The sequence below is a fragment of the Enhydra lutris genome, unplaced genomic scaffold, assembly GCF_002288905.1.
Source record: "Enhydra lutris kenyoni isolate GAN:26980312 unplaced genomic scaffold, ASM228890v2 scaffoldscaffold40, whole genome shotgun sequence".
Taxonomy (NCBI): Eukaryota; Metazoa; Chordata; class Mammalia; order Carnivora; family Mustelidae; genus Enhydra; species Enhydra lutris.
The window spans coordinates 2,309,685-2,326,784 of NW_019154124.1; the positions used below are offsets into that span (position 1 = coordinate 2,309,685).

Below are 17,100 nucleotides of genomic sequence, written 5' to 3' on the forward strand. Positions count from 1 at the left end.
TGTGAGTCCATCCCCGGAAACAGCTCTTTCCCCAAGGTTTCTGGGTTCTCTGTTCCCAGTTGCAGACTTCAGCATTGCAGCCAGACGGCAGCCCCGTCTTGGGCCTGGTTTCGTTTGTTGTTTGCTGATACTCGGGCAGAGCTAGGAGCACCTGGCAAACAGGGAGGGCTGGGTAGTTAGCTGAGCCTCACCTTCATTCCAGCAGTCCTTCTTGGATCATTCACGGGGTGCTTAGCCTGTGCTAGGGGTTTCCCTGACACTTTATGGTTTCGTCTTCTCCACCACACTTCCGAGGCAAGAGTGACCCAGAAGACACTGGTCCTGAGAGGGGCCACTTGACAGGGCTGCGTGTCTGAACGTCATGTGGGAGTTCCAGAACTGCCTTCCAGACCCAGGGCTGCCTGATCCCATGGCTTGTGCTTGTAACCACTGCAACCAGAGCTTATTCCAGAAGTTCCCATTTGTTTTCACCCTGGTTCTAGAATAGCACCTAGAGCTTATCTGAGCCATCCAGGAGAATGTCAGTGTGAAGAGAATCTGGGACCCCACCGTAGTAGTGACTACTTGCTATGTATGCAGTGCTGTCTCTCGCTGCCGTCTGGTGTACACGGGTTTCCAGAACATACCTGAAGAATGCTGAGCCACATGTACACTGTGATTCCTAGAGGACATCTGCCTGAAACCTTCCCTCCTTTCCTACCTGCTCTGCTGCGGTTGATGATGTCTAGACCCTAAGAAAGGAACCTGCGAGTTTTCTTTCCCTCTTTACTTGGAGCCCTGACTTACCTATAACCGTCAGCCTCCTGCTCTGTTCCCCAGGGACCCACATGGCCCCTTCTGCCACACTCTCTGGGTCCCCGTCCTGCAAGCCTACAGCCTTCCCTTCCCCTCTCCAGAAAGGAGGCCCTCATGGGTCCTGTGCCGGGCAGACTTGTGTTTCCCTTCCCTACCTCCATTTCTCTGCCGGTTGCAGATACCCATGCACATTCCCCGTGGTCGTGCCACCCTCCCGGGCCCCTCACCCAAAGGTTTGGATTGGGGGTGTGGTGAGTGGCTTGGGCCACCCCTGATGGTGGATGTGGACATAGGGACACACAGTCTTTTTTTTTCTTTTTTTTAAGATTTATTTATTCATTTGACAGAGATCACAAGTAGGCAGAGAGGCGGGCAGAGAGAGAGAGGGGGAAGCAAGCTTCCCGCTGAGCAGAGAGCCCGATGCAGGGCTCGATCCCTGGACCCTGGGATCAAGACCTGAGCTGAAGGCAGAGGCTTTAACCCACTGAGCCACCCAGGCGCCCCAGGGACACACAGTCTTACTTTACTTCATAATCGGCCTTCAGTGTGGAGGTCCCTACTGCAGAGATGACATTATCTCAGGACCTAATCCGTGATGAGTTCAGACTGCCTACTGCCTGCCGTGTGTCGGGGTTCACCTCGGAAGCGCTGCTCTATCTCCAGCGCTCTTCTCTGAGAACGGTATTGCGGCGTTTGGGGTAACTGCGTTTTATAACATCTTAATTAATTTCCTTTTGTTTCTTATATCACCTCAGATGGAGATTTATTTTTTAACTTGTCACTATTTCAATTCCACCTGGAATCAGGGGGAAGGAAAGTGCTCATGCTGGGTTCTTTCAGGCTCTTAAAATGAGCCTGAAACTGCCAGAACTGAAATGTCTGCATGTGGCGCTTGCAAGTAACTATGCTAGTGCTGCGAGGTGTGGAACCCAGTCCGGTTTTGCTCTCCATGGCTCTTTTGGCAGTTCTGTTACTGGCTGGAGGGGAAGATTTGGTCTTGGCAGAAAAATAACTGCTCTGACTCAGAGCTACAAAGGGACAGGTGATGAAAAGATCCCGCTTAAAAACAAACCGGTTTTCACCTGGCCTGGTTATGTGGGCCCATCAGCCAGCGGGTCAGCTGCTAACCTCCCTGCCTCCCTCCCTCCCTCCTGTCCTGTCCTCATTCCCTGTTCGCCCTTGTATCATTTGCAGTTTGCATCAAGAATCTATTAGAGGAAAATAAAAGCATAGTATTCAGACTATTAAGGCAATTTAATTGCTATAGAGATTCATTATTTTTTAAAGATTTTTATTTATTTGATAGAGACACAGTGAGAGAGAGAACACAAGCAGGGGGAGGGAGTAGGAGAGGGAGAAGCAGGCTTCCTGCTGAGCAGGAGCCTGATGCGGGGCTCTATCCCAGGACCCCGGGATTATGACCTGAGCCGAAGGCAGGCACTTAACGATTAAGCCACCCAGGTGCCCCAATATGTTTCTCGTTTTAACTTGAAACTCCCTGAGGCTAAAGGTAAAAGAGAGGCTGAATCAGCTGTGTAATCCTCATTTTCAGAAGGAAGAAAATGCATGAGTTTTCAGAGCACATCCCGTGTTCCCCGTGACTGAATGCTAAAGCACCTGCATCCAGGACTTTGTGTGCAGAGCACTGAGAGACGTGGGACCAAAGTCTAGTTGTCATCCCATAGGAGAGGCAGAAGGGATTCCATGTGACTGCTCCTCCCCAAGTCAAGGACTGTCACACAGGACTGGCCCCCTAGGGTCTCCTCCTGTCATGGACTAGGATTCAAGAGGAAGCCTGCCAAATCAGCTGGCATAGGCAGAGTGAGCTTTCCTGGGGCGAGGGGAAAGCCTCATTGGTCCAGAGAGGCAAAGAAGGCTCAGGAAGACCTGAGCTGTGTGTCCCCACATCCCTCATGGTGGCTGTCAGCCAGGCCGGGCCTGCAGGATGAGCCTGTGACCCCAGGCAGGGACCCCTCCCCACTGCCTCTTTGCCCTGTTATAGCTCAAGCCAGAGCAGCCGTGTCCCCGGTGCGGGAAGCAGACCGCTTGGACACCAGCTGGAATTGCCGTTCCGGGGAGCTCTCTGGGAATGGCGGCTGCTGGGCACCCGGGGGCTGGGGCTGGAGCCGTCTGCGCTCTGCCGCTGGGGAAGTGGGACCAGCTGGGCTCCATCCCCACGCCAACCCCGAGTCTGTGTCCAGAGGCCTTTAAGACAGTCCCACACACTGCCCGGCAGGATTGGAAGGTCAGGCCAGGTGGAAACTGTGTGATATGGTTGAGGTACATAGGCGACTGGAGGGCCACTTTGAGAGAATTTGGGGTCCCCCAAAGAAATAATGATTGCCTGTCCTTCCAGGGGTATCCTGTAAGTATTCCCTTTTCTCAGGCTTTTCTCCAGGAGTTGTTCACAATTGAAATTGTACTTCTTCCAGGGTTCTCTGTTCCCCACTGAGAAGTCCCTCTGCTCTGAAAGCAGGTCTAGTCGTGGTTACAGCTGATAATCCTCAAAGAGGCTGCATGGCAAAATTAAGAGCCAGGCTGTCTGGGTTCGAATCCTTACTCTTCCCTTTTCCAGGTTTTACGTGTTCTCTCTACCCCTCAGTTTACCTACGTGCAGGATGGGGGCAGGATGCTACCGACCTCGTAGGGTTGTCTGCAGGAATTGCACGTGGTGCACGCTGCACGTGGCAGCTGCTGTGGTGGTTAAACTTGGCGCCCTCGCCAGATGGACACCGCCGCCCGCGCATGGCGACTTCCGGGGTGCCTGCCGAGCACACCGAACCGCCCTCAGCAACTGCTTCATACCTTCCTAGGCGCCTGACTCACTGCCTACCACCCGGCTGCTGGATGACTGGGGCCTTGGGGATCGTCAGGGCAGGGGTGCCGCAGCCTCAAGGGGACACATGAGGATGGCCCTCGTCCCCCGCCACCAACGCCGGAGGGCCTGGTGTGCAGCTTTGTGGGTTGTTGGTGATGGCCGACACAAATGTCCTGAAATGTGTCCACAGTAACCAAAGAAATTACAGGATGATGTTATTTGATAAAATACTTGAAATTAGAAAAATCCCTACCAGAGATAGATTTCATTTACGGAATAGTTAATATAAAGACATTCCAAGAAGGTGCCTGGGTGGCTCAGATGGTCAAGTGTCTGCCTTCGGCTCATGTCACGATCCCGGGGTCCTGGGGTCGAGCCCCATATCGGGCTCCCTGCTCAGCAGTGAGTCTGCTTCTCCCTCTCCCTCTGTGATCTCTCTCACTCTCCCTGTCTCTCAAATAAATAAATATAAATCTTTTTAAAAAATCGAAGATTAATCTGGATCCAGTGAGAACCACCTGCCTGTTGAGAGCACTCCTGACTGTTGACATGAAACCTTGCTGTCTGTGTGAGGAAGCAGCCGGTCTCTGGGCTGTGCCGGCCTCCTGGGTACATGGGAGTGATTAGCACGAGCGAGGGAAGAGCCCAGGACACAGAGCTGTTTCACATGCTGCTGAACCGTTTCTGCTCCCGGTGGAGGCACCGCGCTGCTGTCTTTCCTCTTCAGACTCAGCCACCACAGCTGGGCCTATAGTCACCTCCTGTCCGTCAGAGCCCAAAGCCAAGGAGAGGTCAATGGAAGTTTCCAGTTACTCCTGCCAGCCTTTTGGCAAGGTGGTAGGTGACTGGTGCCTGGTGGATTTGCCCACCCGTCCCTGTGAAATAGAGGGGGGCGACCCCTCCAGATGTGTAATGTATTGGAAGGGAGCTGGCACAGGTCTCGATGGGATGTTCTGCAAGGTAATAATTGTGTTCCTACAGGACATAATTGCCATTTGAAAGTAGTGTAGACCGCGTTTACATTTACCAGTTAGGTTATGGCCCGAAGATTTTGTGGGAAGTGGAAACTGGAAGTTCTGACCGTGCTGAGAAGCTGGAGGTTATAACTACCTGCAGCCTCCTCTGCTGCTTTGATTCCGGCCTGGTCATCAGATGAGCTCGAAGAGTGGGGTTTGCTGAGCCCCCTGGAGATCGAGTCAGACCCGCAGGCCAGTGAGCCGGGGGTTCAAGAATGAGGTTAAGGGCAGGTCAGCCTGCCACAGCGTATAGGTTAGGGGTGTGTTCGTGTGTCTGTGTCTGTCTTCAGGCTGAGTGGGGGGTGGCTAAGAAATGGCTACGGAATCGCCAGTCGAGGGTGAGCGCTCTTCCGCTCTGCCGCCGGCGTCTGCTAACGCGCTAGTCCAGCAGAGCGCCTCTTTCAGGGTTGAACAATGTGAAATAACCACTGTGTGTTCTTCCTTTAGACCGCTGCTCTTCCAGACGAGCGAGCATGTGGCCAGCAGCCCCGCGCTGGGGGACATTATTCCGTTCAGCATCATTATTCAGTTTTTGTTTACCAGAGCACCCGCTGAGCTGAAGTCCCCTTTTCAGGTAATAAGGTAAAGCCAGAATGCTCTTACAGGTCCCTCTTCAGTCCATAAATCCAGAGCCCCACTCATGGACTGCGCTCCTGGCCTTCTCTTGCCTTACTTGGTCACGAATCCCTGCCTTAGAAGTGAATGATTCAAGAAGGAGAGTCCCCACCCCCCAGCCCGACTCTCTCAGCAGTGTGCAAATTACCCGAGGAAGCCTGAATTCACCTTCTAAGTGTAATGGCTCAAGTAACTCATGTTCGTAAAGCTTTTCTGATGGAGGCCCCACTTTTGCTAGCCCCCCTGCCAGTGGCTAATCCAGAAAGTTCCTTGGGAGCTGAGAAGGTGCACCACAGGCTTGCGGCCTTCCTTCAGGCAGGTTTTTGGGTGATTTCACCTTGGGAATCCTTGAGATTGCTTGTGCCCGGTACTGCCCTTCACGGGAGAATGTGGACGCACTTTGTCTTCTCTAATTTGTGTCCAACCCTGCAGAGGGCAGAATGGTCCCACGCACGCTTCTCCCAGTGGCTGGATGACCACCCGTCTGAAAAGGACCGGCTCCTCCTCATCAGGTAAGGCCGTGAGCCCCTGGGGCACCTGCGTGTCTAGCAGCCCGAGGGCTGGGGCGGGGGATGCGACCCGGAGGAGTGAGGAGCAGTGCGTGGGTGGACACACGGTGGCGCCTCCTTGTGGCTGGGCCCCCTCGGTGCGCACCATGTGCCCAGAGCACCCCACCGGGTCCTTCATTAGCACATCTTCACATGGCTGTGGGCTGCCCCGTGCCCCACGCAGCCCAGGATCTGTGCGCCCTGGGTTTGAGAACTGGCGCCAGCGACGGAGAGACTCCTTGCTGTAGGTCCCCATTTTCTGCTTCATGTTGGGATGTCACTGTCACATAGTGGCCAACCGCAAGAAACCTTTGCGACATCATGCAACTCCCGTCACCCTTGTTCTCCAAATCTCAGTCAGTCGTACTTCTGAAAGAGCTCCAAAAGCCGCATAACCTGGGTTCCCCAAAGCAGGGCAGGGAAGTGGAGAGGGGCTGATGGGGCAGGATGGTGCCCCACTGCGCGCGCACAGGAGAATCCCTCGCAGAGCTTGGAGAGAGCCTGGTGTCCAGGCCAGGCCAGCCCCTCAGCCACCTCAGAATGTCCAGGGCGGGCACTCGGCCCTGGGATTTCCCAAAGCTTCCCGGGCAGGTCTGCAGCACGGCCAAGGTTGAGACTCCACCAAGGAGGAGGCCGGGAGGGGCCGTGGAGAAACACGAGGTGGTGGCTTCTGGGAGGGAGCCCGAGCCCTCGGGTTCGGTGTCCAGAGCTGGGGTGGGCAAGGAGCCCATTATCCCAGCTGTGAGCGTCGGGCCCAGAACTGGGACAGGAGGCCAGAGGCACCTCCCTTCAGTGCCTGGGGCCAGTTTGAGCTGCCCTAGGAGGGGCTTTAGGGACCGAGGAGAGGCTTGGCCTGGGGCTAACTCGGAGATTTGTGGTGTCTGGGTGGATGTTTTTGTGGAGTCTCCAAGACCCGCTAAGCTGAAGCATCCTGGACTGAGGAGGAGTCAGGACGCGGTTAATTGAACGGGGCTCCTGTGTGTCTTAGCGAGCTGGAAGGAGTTCATCTACAACAGTCGTCCTGCTGTGGGCACATCACAAATCTGTTTGCTTTTGCTTCTCTTAAAAATGTCTCCTGAGTGATTTCATCACCAGTGCTGTTGCTAAGCCTATATTTAGCAACTGAAAATCATGCTCAGAGGCACTGTCAGGCTTTTAAAATAAGGCCTATCCGTCACACACGCCGCTGTCAGAACCTCCAGGCCCCGGGCAGCACACCGAGCCCTCTGTGGGGGATTCCAAACCGCTGTGCTCCTACCACAGCCCAGGCTGCTGGCAAGGAGAGGAGCTTTGTCCTAGAGAATGTTCTTTCTTATCTACTACTGCAAAACTAATTTGGTCCATGCGAGCTGAAGCAGCACGAGATGAACTTCTTTCCCCTGTAGATAAGCCCAGGGTGACTGTTGCTCTTTAAATGTCAGTACTTTTGTTCTGACCTTTGGGGAGACCCTGCCGTGTACTCATCGGTCCCCCCGGCACAGTATGTTCAGTTGTCATAAAGAGGCCGGGTCAGGAGACTCGGCTGCGGCTGAGTGCGTAGCGAAGAGTGAAGCCTCCTCTGCCTGCCTTTCTGTTTCCTTTCGACACCAGATGTTTTTCAAGAGCGTGAATGGGTACTAGTCACGATCCTGTTAAAATCGGAGGACTCGCTGACTTGTGGGGGCAGGTGGTGTGAGTGGGAGCCCACTGGGAGTCCTCTGTGCCCACCAGGCAGGGGCGGCAGCCTCAGGGAGGGCCTGGGGCCCTGTGGGTGCTGAGTGTCCAGCAAAGAGGAGGACTGATGCCTCGGCTCTGCAGAAGTGGGGGGCGGGGGGCTTCTCCCTATCTCCCGTGGGGCTGCAGCTCTTACCACGGCGCTCTCCTCCTCTGCTTCTTCACCGTGTCAAAAATGCTGACGAGCTCTGTTGGCCCCTCGGTGCTGTTTATCTGTTCAATGGTGGGACAACTGTCCCCACCAGATGCGGCCGGGGACCCTCTGTCCTCCCTCCATGGCCCAGGGCCTGCAGGCCCAGAATCATCCCAGCTCCTCAGCCCTTCTGCGGAGCAGCAGGATCCCGGCTGATGAGAGGACATTTGGTCTCCCCTTCTGGTGTCCCTGTCGCACCAGATACCTGTGGCCTGGGTGCCTGAGACAGAACCGAGAGTGAGGACGGGGCCTGGAGGAGTCAGGGGCTTCCTTGGCTCTGAAGGCAGGTGGTAGATCTTTAAGTCTTTGACAGATTTCATACTTAATGCCTGACAGAAATGGATTTTGTGTCCCATAAAAACCTCTACTTGGCTGGTTTATAGCACACTGAGCCGTGTTGCCGTGTTACCACCAGTCTTCCCTCTACTAGCTGTGCAGTTCCTGTGCTTTTTCTTTTTCAATAAGGATAACTAACAATCTGCTCATTTTGATGACAAACGAGACTTGAGACTAACTCTTACATAATGCTTGGCCTGACTTCCAAGAAAGCTGATGTTTTGCTCAAGCAAATGAAGTTATTTAATAATTGCTTGAAAATCCTGTTCTGATTTTATGTGGGAGGGTAGCCTTAATCTGTTTTTCTCCCTCTAGTTCTGATGGTGTTTTTCATGAATACCAAAAAACTAACCAAGCTCATTTCTGAATTTTCTTCTGCATATCGTGTAATTTACGTAATGTCTTGTCCTTTTGAATGCAAATGAAGTGAAGTTGATTTTCGTTCCTTTATTAGATAAAGTGGATCTAACTCATTCACTTCAGAGCAACCGCAGTTTCCGTGAATTTCAGTGCACTGATATGTTAGACTGCTGTGTAGACACCACTGTGTCAAAGACAGCCCGAGCCCTTGGGGATTTCTGTTCTGTGTACGAGTCTGCAGGGGCTACATTTTGGGAGTGGGGCGATTGCCCAGGATGCCATAGCAACTTGAAAAGTATTACTAAAAGCAGCAAGATTTTTCATAAAGAAACCCTTCACGAAGGTTCAGCTCTGACATGAACTAAGGCGTCTCCAAAACATTATTTTCTAAGAGCATGAAATTCCATTTTTCATGTCGCTGCTGCTTTTGTGAACCCTACAGTGCCATTTCCCCTTTATTCACTTTCTTCTGTGCTCCTGTCATCGCTTTTCATTACAGTTTATCTTCCTGTATTTCTGATTCATTTTTAAAAATTCACCGATCATGCATCTGTCAGGCACTACATCCTGGGGCTGCATAAATGAACAAAACAGCCCCACTGCTCCACATGAAGTTACATTCCTGGGAGGGGAACTCACCAGGGACCAGGTGCTTGCGGTGTAGTGGATACTTAGGCACGGTGTGCCGATGCCCGCTGGAAGCCTGGTGGGAGAACCGTGTTTGAGCGCCTTATGGGTCCAGAGATGTTCCTAGAAGAGCGCCAGGTGCTTCCCAGTACAGTCTTAATTCTCATAAGTGTATCATGTAGGTGTTTGAGCAAACAGGCTCACAAGGGAGCTGGGATTGCACAGCTCGGTAATAGGGCAGAGCCTGACGTCCACACTGCTGACCATCCACACCGCTGACCGCAAGTCGTCCTGCCTCGAACAGAGCCTGGAGCCAGCCGGCAGGAATCCCACAGTGCGGGGTCCCACGAAGTCCCGGCTCTTGACGCCGCAGTCTTGGACCTTTTCCACCAGTTCTCAGGACTCCAAGGGGGTTTCTGTTGTGCTGCCTGGAGTTAGAAGAGGCTCTGTCAAAACGAAGGCCTTAGAGCCGGCCCCTAGCAGAGCGCCCTGCAGGGAAGATGGCCCGGAAGAGCCTCCCAAAAAGAAGGACGAGAGCGGAGAAAGGCCTCGAAGGATGGGTCTCGGGAAAGTGGGGAGAGGCCGTGTGGTGGGAGACAAAGGGCCCTCTCGCAGCCCCACCTTGGTAGGCAGAGATGGCTTTGTTTCGGCTTCGTTTCAGCGAGACGCTGGCCACTCGTGGGGCCTCTCCCCGGTGGGCCTCGGAGTCAGGCTCGGGGTCACAAGTCGGGGGAGGCTGCTCTGCTCGTGTGTAAGTAACACAAACAATGGAAGCACGATTCAAAGGTGTTTTTAGGCCACAGCGAACTACCTAGAAGCCTGCAGTAGCACAGGCGGGCAGGGAGGTCACGATGAAGCTGGTGCTCCGTGGGTAGCGAGTGTAGACGCTGGCCTCATGGTGCAGCGTGTTCTGAGGCGGCTCCAGGGATCGGGGCAGCGCACGGCAGGACTGAGACGGAAGCCGAGGGGAGAGGAGGGACTGGGGGTGGAAATCTGTGAGGAAGATGAAAAGAGGACTTCAGATAGAGGCTCAGTGGGGGGGGGGGGGGGGCTCTGCTGAAATAGGAGATGGGGGGCAGAACACTACCCGGAAGGGTTTTTCCCCGAGTTTCTTTTCTTTTTTTGATAGACTTTTTTCTAAAATTGTTAAAATTTATGTTTTTTTAAAGACTGCTTATTTGAGACAGAATGAGCTGGGGAGGAGGCAGAGAGAGAGGGAGGGAAGCAGACTCTCCGCTGAGCACGGAGCGGGATGCAAGCAGGGCCGGACCCCACAGCGGGGATCACGACCGGAGCGGAAATGACAGGGGAGCGCTTAACCGACTGAGCCCCCACCCCAGGCGCCTGGATAGATTTCATTTATTTTTTATTTTTTTAAGGTTTCATTTAATTATTTGGGAGAGAGATAGTGAGAGATAGAGAATGAGCAGGGGAGGCGGGGGGAGAAGCAGGCTCCCCTCTGAGCAGGGAGCCCGATGCGGGGCTCAATCCCAAGACCCTGGGATCAGAACGTGAGCGGGAAGTAAACGCTTAACCTACTGAGCCACCCAGGCGCCCCTAGATTTTCTTTTTTAGAGTAGCTTTAGGCTCACAGCATATTTGAGAAGGTAGACAGTTCCCATCCACCCGACGGTCCCCCCCATTAGCAGGGTCCCGCATGGGTGCCCCACGGTTCCGGTTGATGCGCCCAGCTGCGCATCATTGTCTCCCAGAGCCCCGGGCTTCCGGGAGGCTTCTCCCCGGTGCTGATCGTTCTTGGGGTTTGGAGTGTCCTGTTTCTGACAGGAGTTTGTTTCTGACAGGGCACGTGAGAGAAGTCGGGTAATGCTGCCCACAACACAGACGGAGCAAGTCAGGAGGGAGGTCGGAGTGGACATGAGACCGGGAACTCCGTTACGGGTCACAGCAGGGCCATGAAGTGGCTGGCGGGGGGAGGGCACCCCAGGGCGAGCGATAATCGGCACATCTGACCGGGGGTCAGTATGCGCAGCGTTTGGGAGCAGAAAAACCGGTTACGAGTTCCGTGTTAGACTTGACACCAAGTCCGTGAGCGAGTGGAGGTATTAGTAACACATCTTTGCAGAAACGCGCTCTTCTCATCTCAGCGTGAAACTTGGAACGGTGGGACTATGAGAGAAATTTTACTGTTCCACTTGGGGCGTAAATAGACCAATAAAATCCTTCAACCATTCTTGGAACCGGATGATCTGTTTAACCGGTTCCGAGATTAGAGAACTTTCTCCATAAAGGTGCAGGCGGCAGGTGGTGTAGGCCCTGCGGACCCGGCCGGCGGGTCCGTCTGCGGCTGTGGCGGGGAAGCCGCGGGCGGTGAGCGGGCGCCGCGCTCCGCCCGGCCAGGCTGGTTCGCCGGTTCGCCGGTCCCCCACCCAGCGCAGACCCCAGTCATGGTTTTAACCGCTGGTAGCGCGTCCTCCTGACTAAAGTCAGACAACCTCATCCCAGAAGTCGCTGAAACTCCGAGCCCAGCGGCAGCACCGTCTCCCGGGGGTTCTTCCTCCCCTCCAGGTCCAGGGTGTTGAGGCACCGCCCCGGCTGACCGTGACCGTGTGCGCGGCAGCCGCGCCCCACCGCACCCCTGAGCGCGCTGATCGGCGGCGGCGGGCTCCCCCTTGTGAGCTCTGTGGAACAGCACAAGCTGCCGCTGGTCAGAAGCCTGGACCCGGGAAGGGAAGGGAAACTCAGAACAACCCGCGGCCGCAGAGCCTGTGTGTGAGACCACCACTGAGTACAACGCAGACGAACGGTGTTCCTGGACTTCCGCGGTAGCCATGGTAATGCTACCACCAGACATTTGAAGGCTGTCACTTTGTCACTTAGCTTGTGGAACTGGACACAGCGATTCCAGAAATGGGCTGCTTTTATATACTGGTAACCGTCTAAGTGGTTTTATTTATTTTGACATTGTTTTCATTTTTGTTTTCAGGGGAGCTCTGGAAGCTTATGTTCAATCGGTAAGAAGTAGAGAAGGCAAAGAATTTGCACCAGTTTACCCCATAATGGTGCAGCTGCTTCAGAAAGCCATGTCTGCTCTTCAGTGACGGCGGCACTACTTCCCCATCTCCCTCGCCCGGCCCCGGCTCCAGGCTGCAGTTCGCCTGGGAAACGCGCACTCTAGAACCAGCTGCCGTCCACGGCTTTCTGTAGTCGGCCTCTCTCTGTTCCCTGTTATCTTCCACTTACCTCTTCAGCCCGTCTCCCTTTAGCGTAAAATGTCAAAATTTTCTGCTTTTAGAGGGATCTGATCAAGTTACAAATACCCCGCTGCTCCCAATTAACCTTTGCCCTCACTAGGTAAGTGTGTAGCCCAGTGACTTCCAAATCTGACTGCACATCAGAGTCGCTGCTGGAAAGCTTTCGAAATCCTGATGCCCCCTGTGTACCCCTGGTGACACCTCTGGGGGTGCGAACCGGGCATTAGTTTTTAAAAACATCCCCGGGTGTTTCCAATATGCAGTGAATTCTGGGAACCGCTGCTATCTCCCAAAGCTAAGACATAGGGTCATACGTTAAGTCTGTCTTACAGTATCTTTAATAAAGACAGAGCACGCCTGTCCTTATACTGTGTGTGTCATTTTATTAAAAGCAGGCTTTGGGGGCTGGCTGTTCAACTTTGTAGCAGAGATGTCAAGTTAAAAACAATTTCTGGGGACGCCTGGGTGGCTCAGTTGGTTGAGCAGCTGCCTTCGGCTCAGGTCATGATCCCAGCGTCCTGGGATCGAGTCCTGCGTCGGGCTCCTTGCTCGGCAGGGAGCCTGCTTCTCCCTCTGCCTCTGCCTGCCTGTCTGCCTGCGCTCGCTCGTTCTCTCTCTCTCTCCTGACAAATAAACAAAATCTTTTAAAACACCATTTTTGGTCTACAAAGATCTTACACATAGATGATCTAGATCCTTGTTTTTCCATTGCCCGTGACCTGTCACTAACATTGTTTTTAATTTAATGTTTAAAAACCCCATCAGCAACTTAATATATTTTCCACGCCCTGCACCTGTTGTTCTGACTCAGACATAAAGTTCAGTCAAGTTCAATCAGAAGTCCGAGATAAACAGGCTTTTTTTTTTCCATTTTATTTGAAATAATATACAAGAATATAGTGTGCAAAATTTAGGGGCAACATCATGAAGAAGTATAATGAACTGAAATCAATTTTACAGCTGTGATTCCTAACCAGAAACACCACTTGGTAAGTAACATGAAAAGCCATGATTGTAGCTCAGAGCAAAAGCGTGTGCGCTCTCATCTCAGACAGCTGGAGGGAAAGTAAAGTGCACGTGTCGCACCGCAGTAAGTGCAAAGTCTGCCCCCACCATACACATAGGATGACAAACGAGATATTTAAGATATGTGGCTGAGGAGATACAGAACACAAAGTTAAACAATACAATGGTGTCAACTGTTAACAGCACCATGACAGTGACTATATCCCAATGCTATTAACTAGCTCGACCGGGCCCTGCGCGAGGCCTCCGCCCGAAGTCCTGGGGGGTGCTGCCGCCCGGCGTGCCCGGGAAGCCCTGTGGCAGGCGGTGTGCGCTAGGACGCCGACACCGCGCACCGGCCGCGTTCTGGGCGCCTCACGGCACCGGCTGGACTAGGAGCTCCCGGGTTTGGCACAGAGGCTGGGCCACGTGGTGGTCGCTCGAGGAAAGGCCAGCTCCCGGCTCTGTTGCCTTCCACTATGTGTACATTACAGATTAATAAGCAGTAAGGAGCCAATGTATAAACAGCAGTTACATATTTTTAAATTCCCCCTTTGTACAATTTAAAATAAAACATGTATACACTCTCCTCTCTTTCTACTGTACTTTAGCACCACAGGATATCAATTTTCAAGCCTATATTACCTGATAGACATATATGAAGTTTGGAAGAAAAATAAGGCAATTTGGTTTACAATGTTGATAGTTTTAGCTTACTTAATGCTCTAATGGAGAAAGCAAATCCTCACTCATATTATTAAATCATTTCAAGACTCAATGCTATCAGTATCTTATGGTCACACGAATTCAGGACAAATGGTGACACCTTGATCTTCTTAAGCCCCTCCGTCAACAGTGTTTCTGCAACTACAGACTTAAGAACGTAAGCACATCCTGGCTTAATGCTGCTGCGAGCCCTGTGGAGAGAAAATGAACACAGCGAATGTTTACAAATCAATACACAGTAATTCTACAAATGAAAGCTAAGATGGAGAATAGAATGTTTATAAACTTACAATTTTAAAAAAAGATCACTTTCTCAAATGGGACAATTCTTTTTTAAAGTGTGGTAACACCCAACAGCTCAAGCATCCAGAAAATGTATGAAAACAGTGAGAAGAGATGGGTTAGGAAGAGGGAAGAGGAGCAAAGGAAGGCGATCCAGGCCAAGTCCTACCACACCCAAGTCTAAGGTAGTAACTTCAAAAAACTGGCTGAGCCGCCCTCTTCTACTGGAGTCTGACCACCGTCTGCTGCTTTAACAAGAAATTCCTGATAGACGACGTACGCGATCGTGAACTGCATGTTACTTGAAAAAGACACGCGTAGCTCCACAAAACGAACGTTAAGACATCCTTGGCTAGTCCTCCCGCTGTGAAGGACGTCTTCATTTTTAAATGGTACTTCAAATTGAGCTCACTCTGTTCTATCATGTGAAGTTTTCTTTCGAATTAATCTAAAAACACGACTCAAAAGTTGCTAGCCTAGTAATGCAAACATTCTAAGAATCCGCTCCATCCAAGGCTGTGTTATTATGGTGTGAATTCATTTAGTAGAGTTTTCCTAGGCCTATTTCTTCTCCTTCCTGAGGTTTTTAATCTAGAAATTCTGTGCAAATGTCAGAAGGCCCCAGGAAAGTTAATGTGTCCTAGAAAAGAAAGGCTCCTGGGACATGTCACCCCCAAATTAGAAAGATTTTGTAGCATACTACTGAGTTGGTTATACCCAACTTTCAACCCAACTAAAAATACTACCATTCCAAAATTATTTTTCCACCTCAACGTTTCTGGATAAACATTCTTCTTAAGCATGCCAGACACTTCTACTTTCCATGCTAAAGAATAAATGGCACTTCATAATTTAAAAAAAAAAAAAAAAAAAAGGAAGCCTGCCTCATGGGATGGTATAAAACATTAGGTTGCAAAGTATAAAAAGGCTGAGAAGAGACTCGATACCACTTTTTCAAGGTTATAAGCATTGTTCCACACACCAGTACAGTTTTGGGGAAAAGTCAAGATCTTTTTGAGCAACAAGTTGTTGAGACCTACTGAATTGGTTCTTTTCCTTTTCCAACAGTCAGGATTTAGGCGTTTTTGTTCTTCAGCCAAAGCCTTTGCTTCTAACGTATACATCCTTCTCTCTTCATTCTTCATTTTCTTCCACCTGTCGCCGAGGATCACGCTTATGGCTCTGTAAAATAAACATGCACAGGATGCTGAAGGCCAGAATTTCTTGTAAGACGCATGTCCAGTGCTGCTACCTCAGAAAGAAATAGTCAAAAGTGAAAAGAAAAAAAGACAAGAATCTTGTCTAACAGAGAGAAGGAAAAAGATCAAGGCTATAGTAGTCATTTCCAGTAAAATCCCAGTCCCATGGGTCCATTCATCATAATCTTGGCAGTTAAAAGCCTCCTGGAATAGTGCCAGTACTTCCAGTTGTCAGAGAACATCTAAAATGGCTACAAATTCAGTGTCCTACAGAGCTTAAAGAAAAAAGTGAAGTATTTCAGTGAAATGGTTTAAATTACCACTGGCTCTACCGTGGTGTACGTCGGTTTTCTCAGAGATGCTTAAGAGAGCAAGGCAGTGTTCGGTATCAGCAGCATAATGTATTAAGAGCTATTTTAGCTTTCTGTTTGTGCTCATACATAACCCATCAAATATTTGTGATCAGAGTTTCACTCATTCCTGTAACCCTAGTGAAAATGTGGAGGCATTAACCATGCGCTCCGGACTGTTCTCCTAACACAACGCCAACTAAATCCTAGGTGAGCTCCGTAGTGGAAGAAATAGGATAAACTCCAAAGGAAGAAGTCCAACTGGATAAAACACATCATGATAGAAATCCGAAGCTATTTCCTATTTATATTTGTTAAACTGCTCCTAAAACCAGTGTTTAAATCTCATCCAGAACATGCAGAAACCATGGACGCCATGACACAAAAGTCACGTACGCTGCGCGAAGTGTATACAAGTGAGCTCAGTGCCTGACGTGGAAGCTCGAGCGGGGCGTCCGGGCCTCGGAAGAACAGCAGCGCAGCTCTACTGCTTAGCAAGAAAGTCACTACGCAGTGAATATGGACACGGACAGATGTGTATGTAGTTTTCCCAGTAGGCTGATGCAATTAAACATTGTACTGCATCTTCCTTTCTCAAAATAAAACCCAGTTTTTACAATGGGTTAAAGGTACCACATAACGGTTGATACATTTACCAGTTAAATCAGTAAGAAACGGGGGCGCCTGGGTGGCTCAGTGGGTTAAAGCCTCTGCCTTCGGCTCAGGTCATGATCCCAGGGTCCCGGGATCGAGCCCCACATCGGGCTCTCTGCTCAGCCGGGAGCCTGCTTCCCTTCCTCTCTGCCTGCCTGTCTACTCGTGGTCTCTATCATATAAATAAATAAATAAAATTTTAAAAAAATCAGTAAGAAACGTTAGGTATCAATTCCCAAATGATAAGTGCATTTGGGGGGCGCCTGGGTGGCTCACTGGGTTAAGGCTTCTGCCTTCGGCTCAGGTCATGAACCCACGGTTCTGGGATTGAACCCTGCATCCGGCCCGGCTCTCTGCTCAGCGGGGAGCCTGCTTCCCTTCCTCTCTCTCTCTGCGTGCCTCTCTGCCTACTTGTGATCTCTATCAAATAAATAATAATTTTAAAAGTCTTAAAAAAATTAAGAAGTACATTTGGTTTGAGACATTTCTTTTTTAAAATGTAAATACTTAAAAATGTAGCTCGTGAGAAGAGACTGGTAGCCGCCAGAGGCCGGGGGTGGGGTGTGCACGAAATGCATGAAGGGGGTCAAAAGGTACAAACTTCAGTTGTGCAGTCAATCAGTCGTGGGGCCGTCAGATGCCGAACAGCGG

At 51.2% G+C, this 17,100-nt stretch overlaps 2 protein-coding genes across 3 annotated transcripts in view; one reads left to right on the plus strand and one right to left on the minus strand.

The window, feature by feature from the left end:
• LOC111155239 (component of oligomeric golgi complex 5) overlaps positions 1-12,599 on the plus strand; it is a 300,576-nt gene extending 287,977 nt beyond the window's left edge. Inside the window, exons 18-20 of the mRNA XM_022515352.1 lie at positions 5,077-5,203; positions 5,677-5,756; positions 11,966-12,599. Coding sequence (XP_022371060.1) covers positions 5,077-5,203; positions 5,677-5,756; positions 11,966-12,080 — 322 coding nt within the window. The 3' untranslated portion in view covers positions 12,081-12,599. The remainder of the gene's footprint in view (positions 1-5,076; positions 5,204-5,676; positions 5,757-11,965) is intronic.
• A 491-nt stretch (positions 12,600-13,090) lies between these two features.
• LOC111155216 (HMG-box transcription factor 1) overlaps positions 13,091-17,100 on the minus strand; it is a 29,399-nt gene continuing 25,389 nt past the window's right edge. For both annotated transcript variants that reach the window (XM_022515326.1, XM_022515327.1), the window contains exons 10-11: positions 15,287-15,428; positions 13,091-14,155 (exon numbers count right to left, since the gene is read on the minus strand). In XM_022515326.1, coding sequence (XP_022371034.1) covers positions 14,138-14,155; positions 15,287-15,428 — 160 coding nt within the window. In that variant the 3' untranslated portion in view covers positions 13,091-14,137. The remainder of the gene's footprint in view (positions 14,156-15,286; positions 15,429-17,100) is intronic.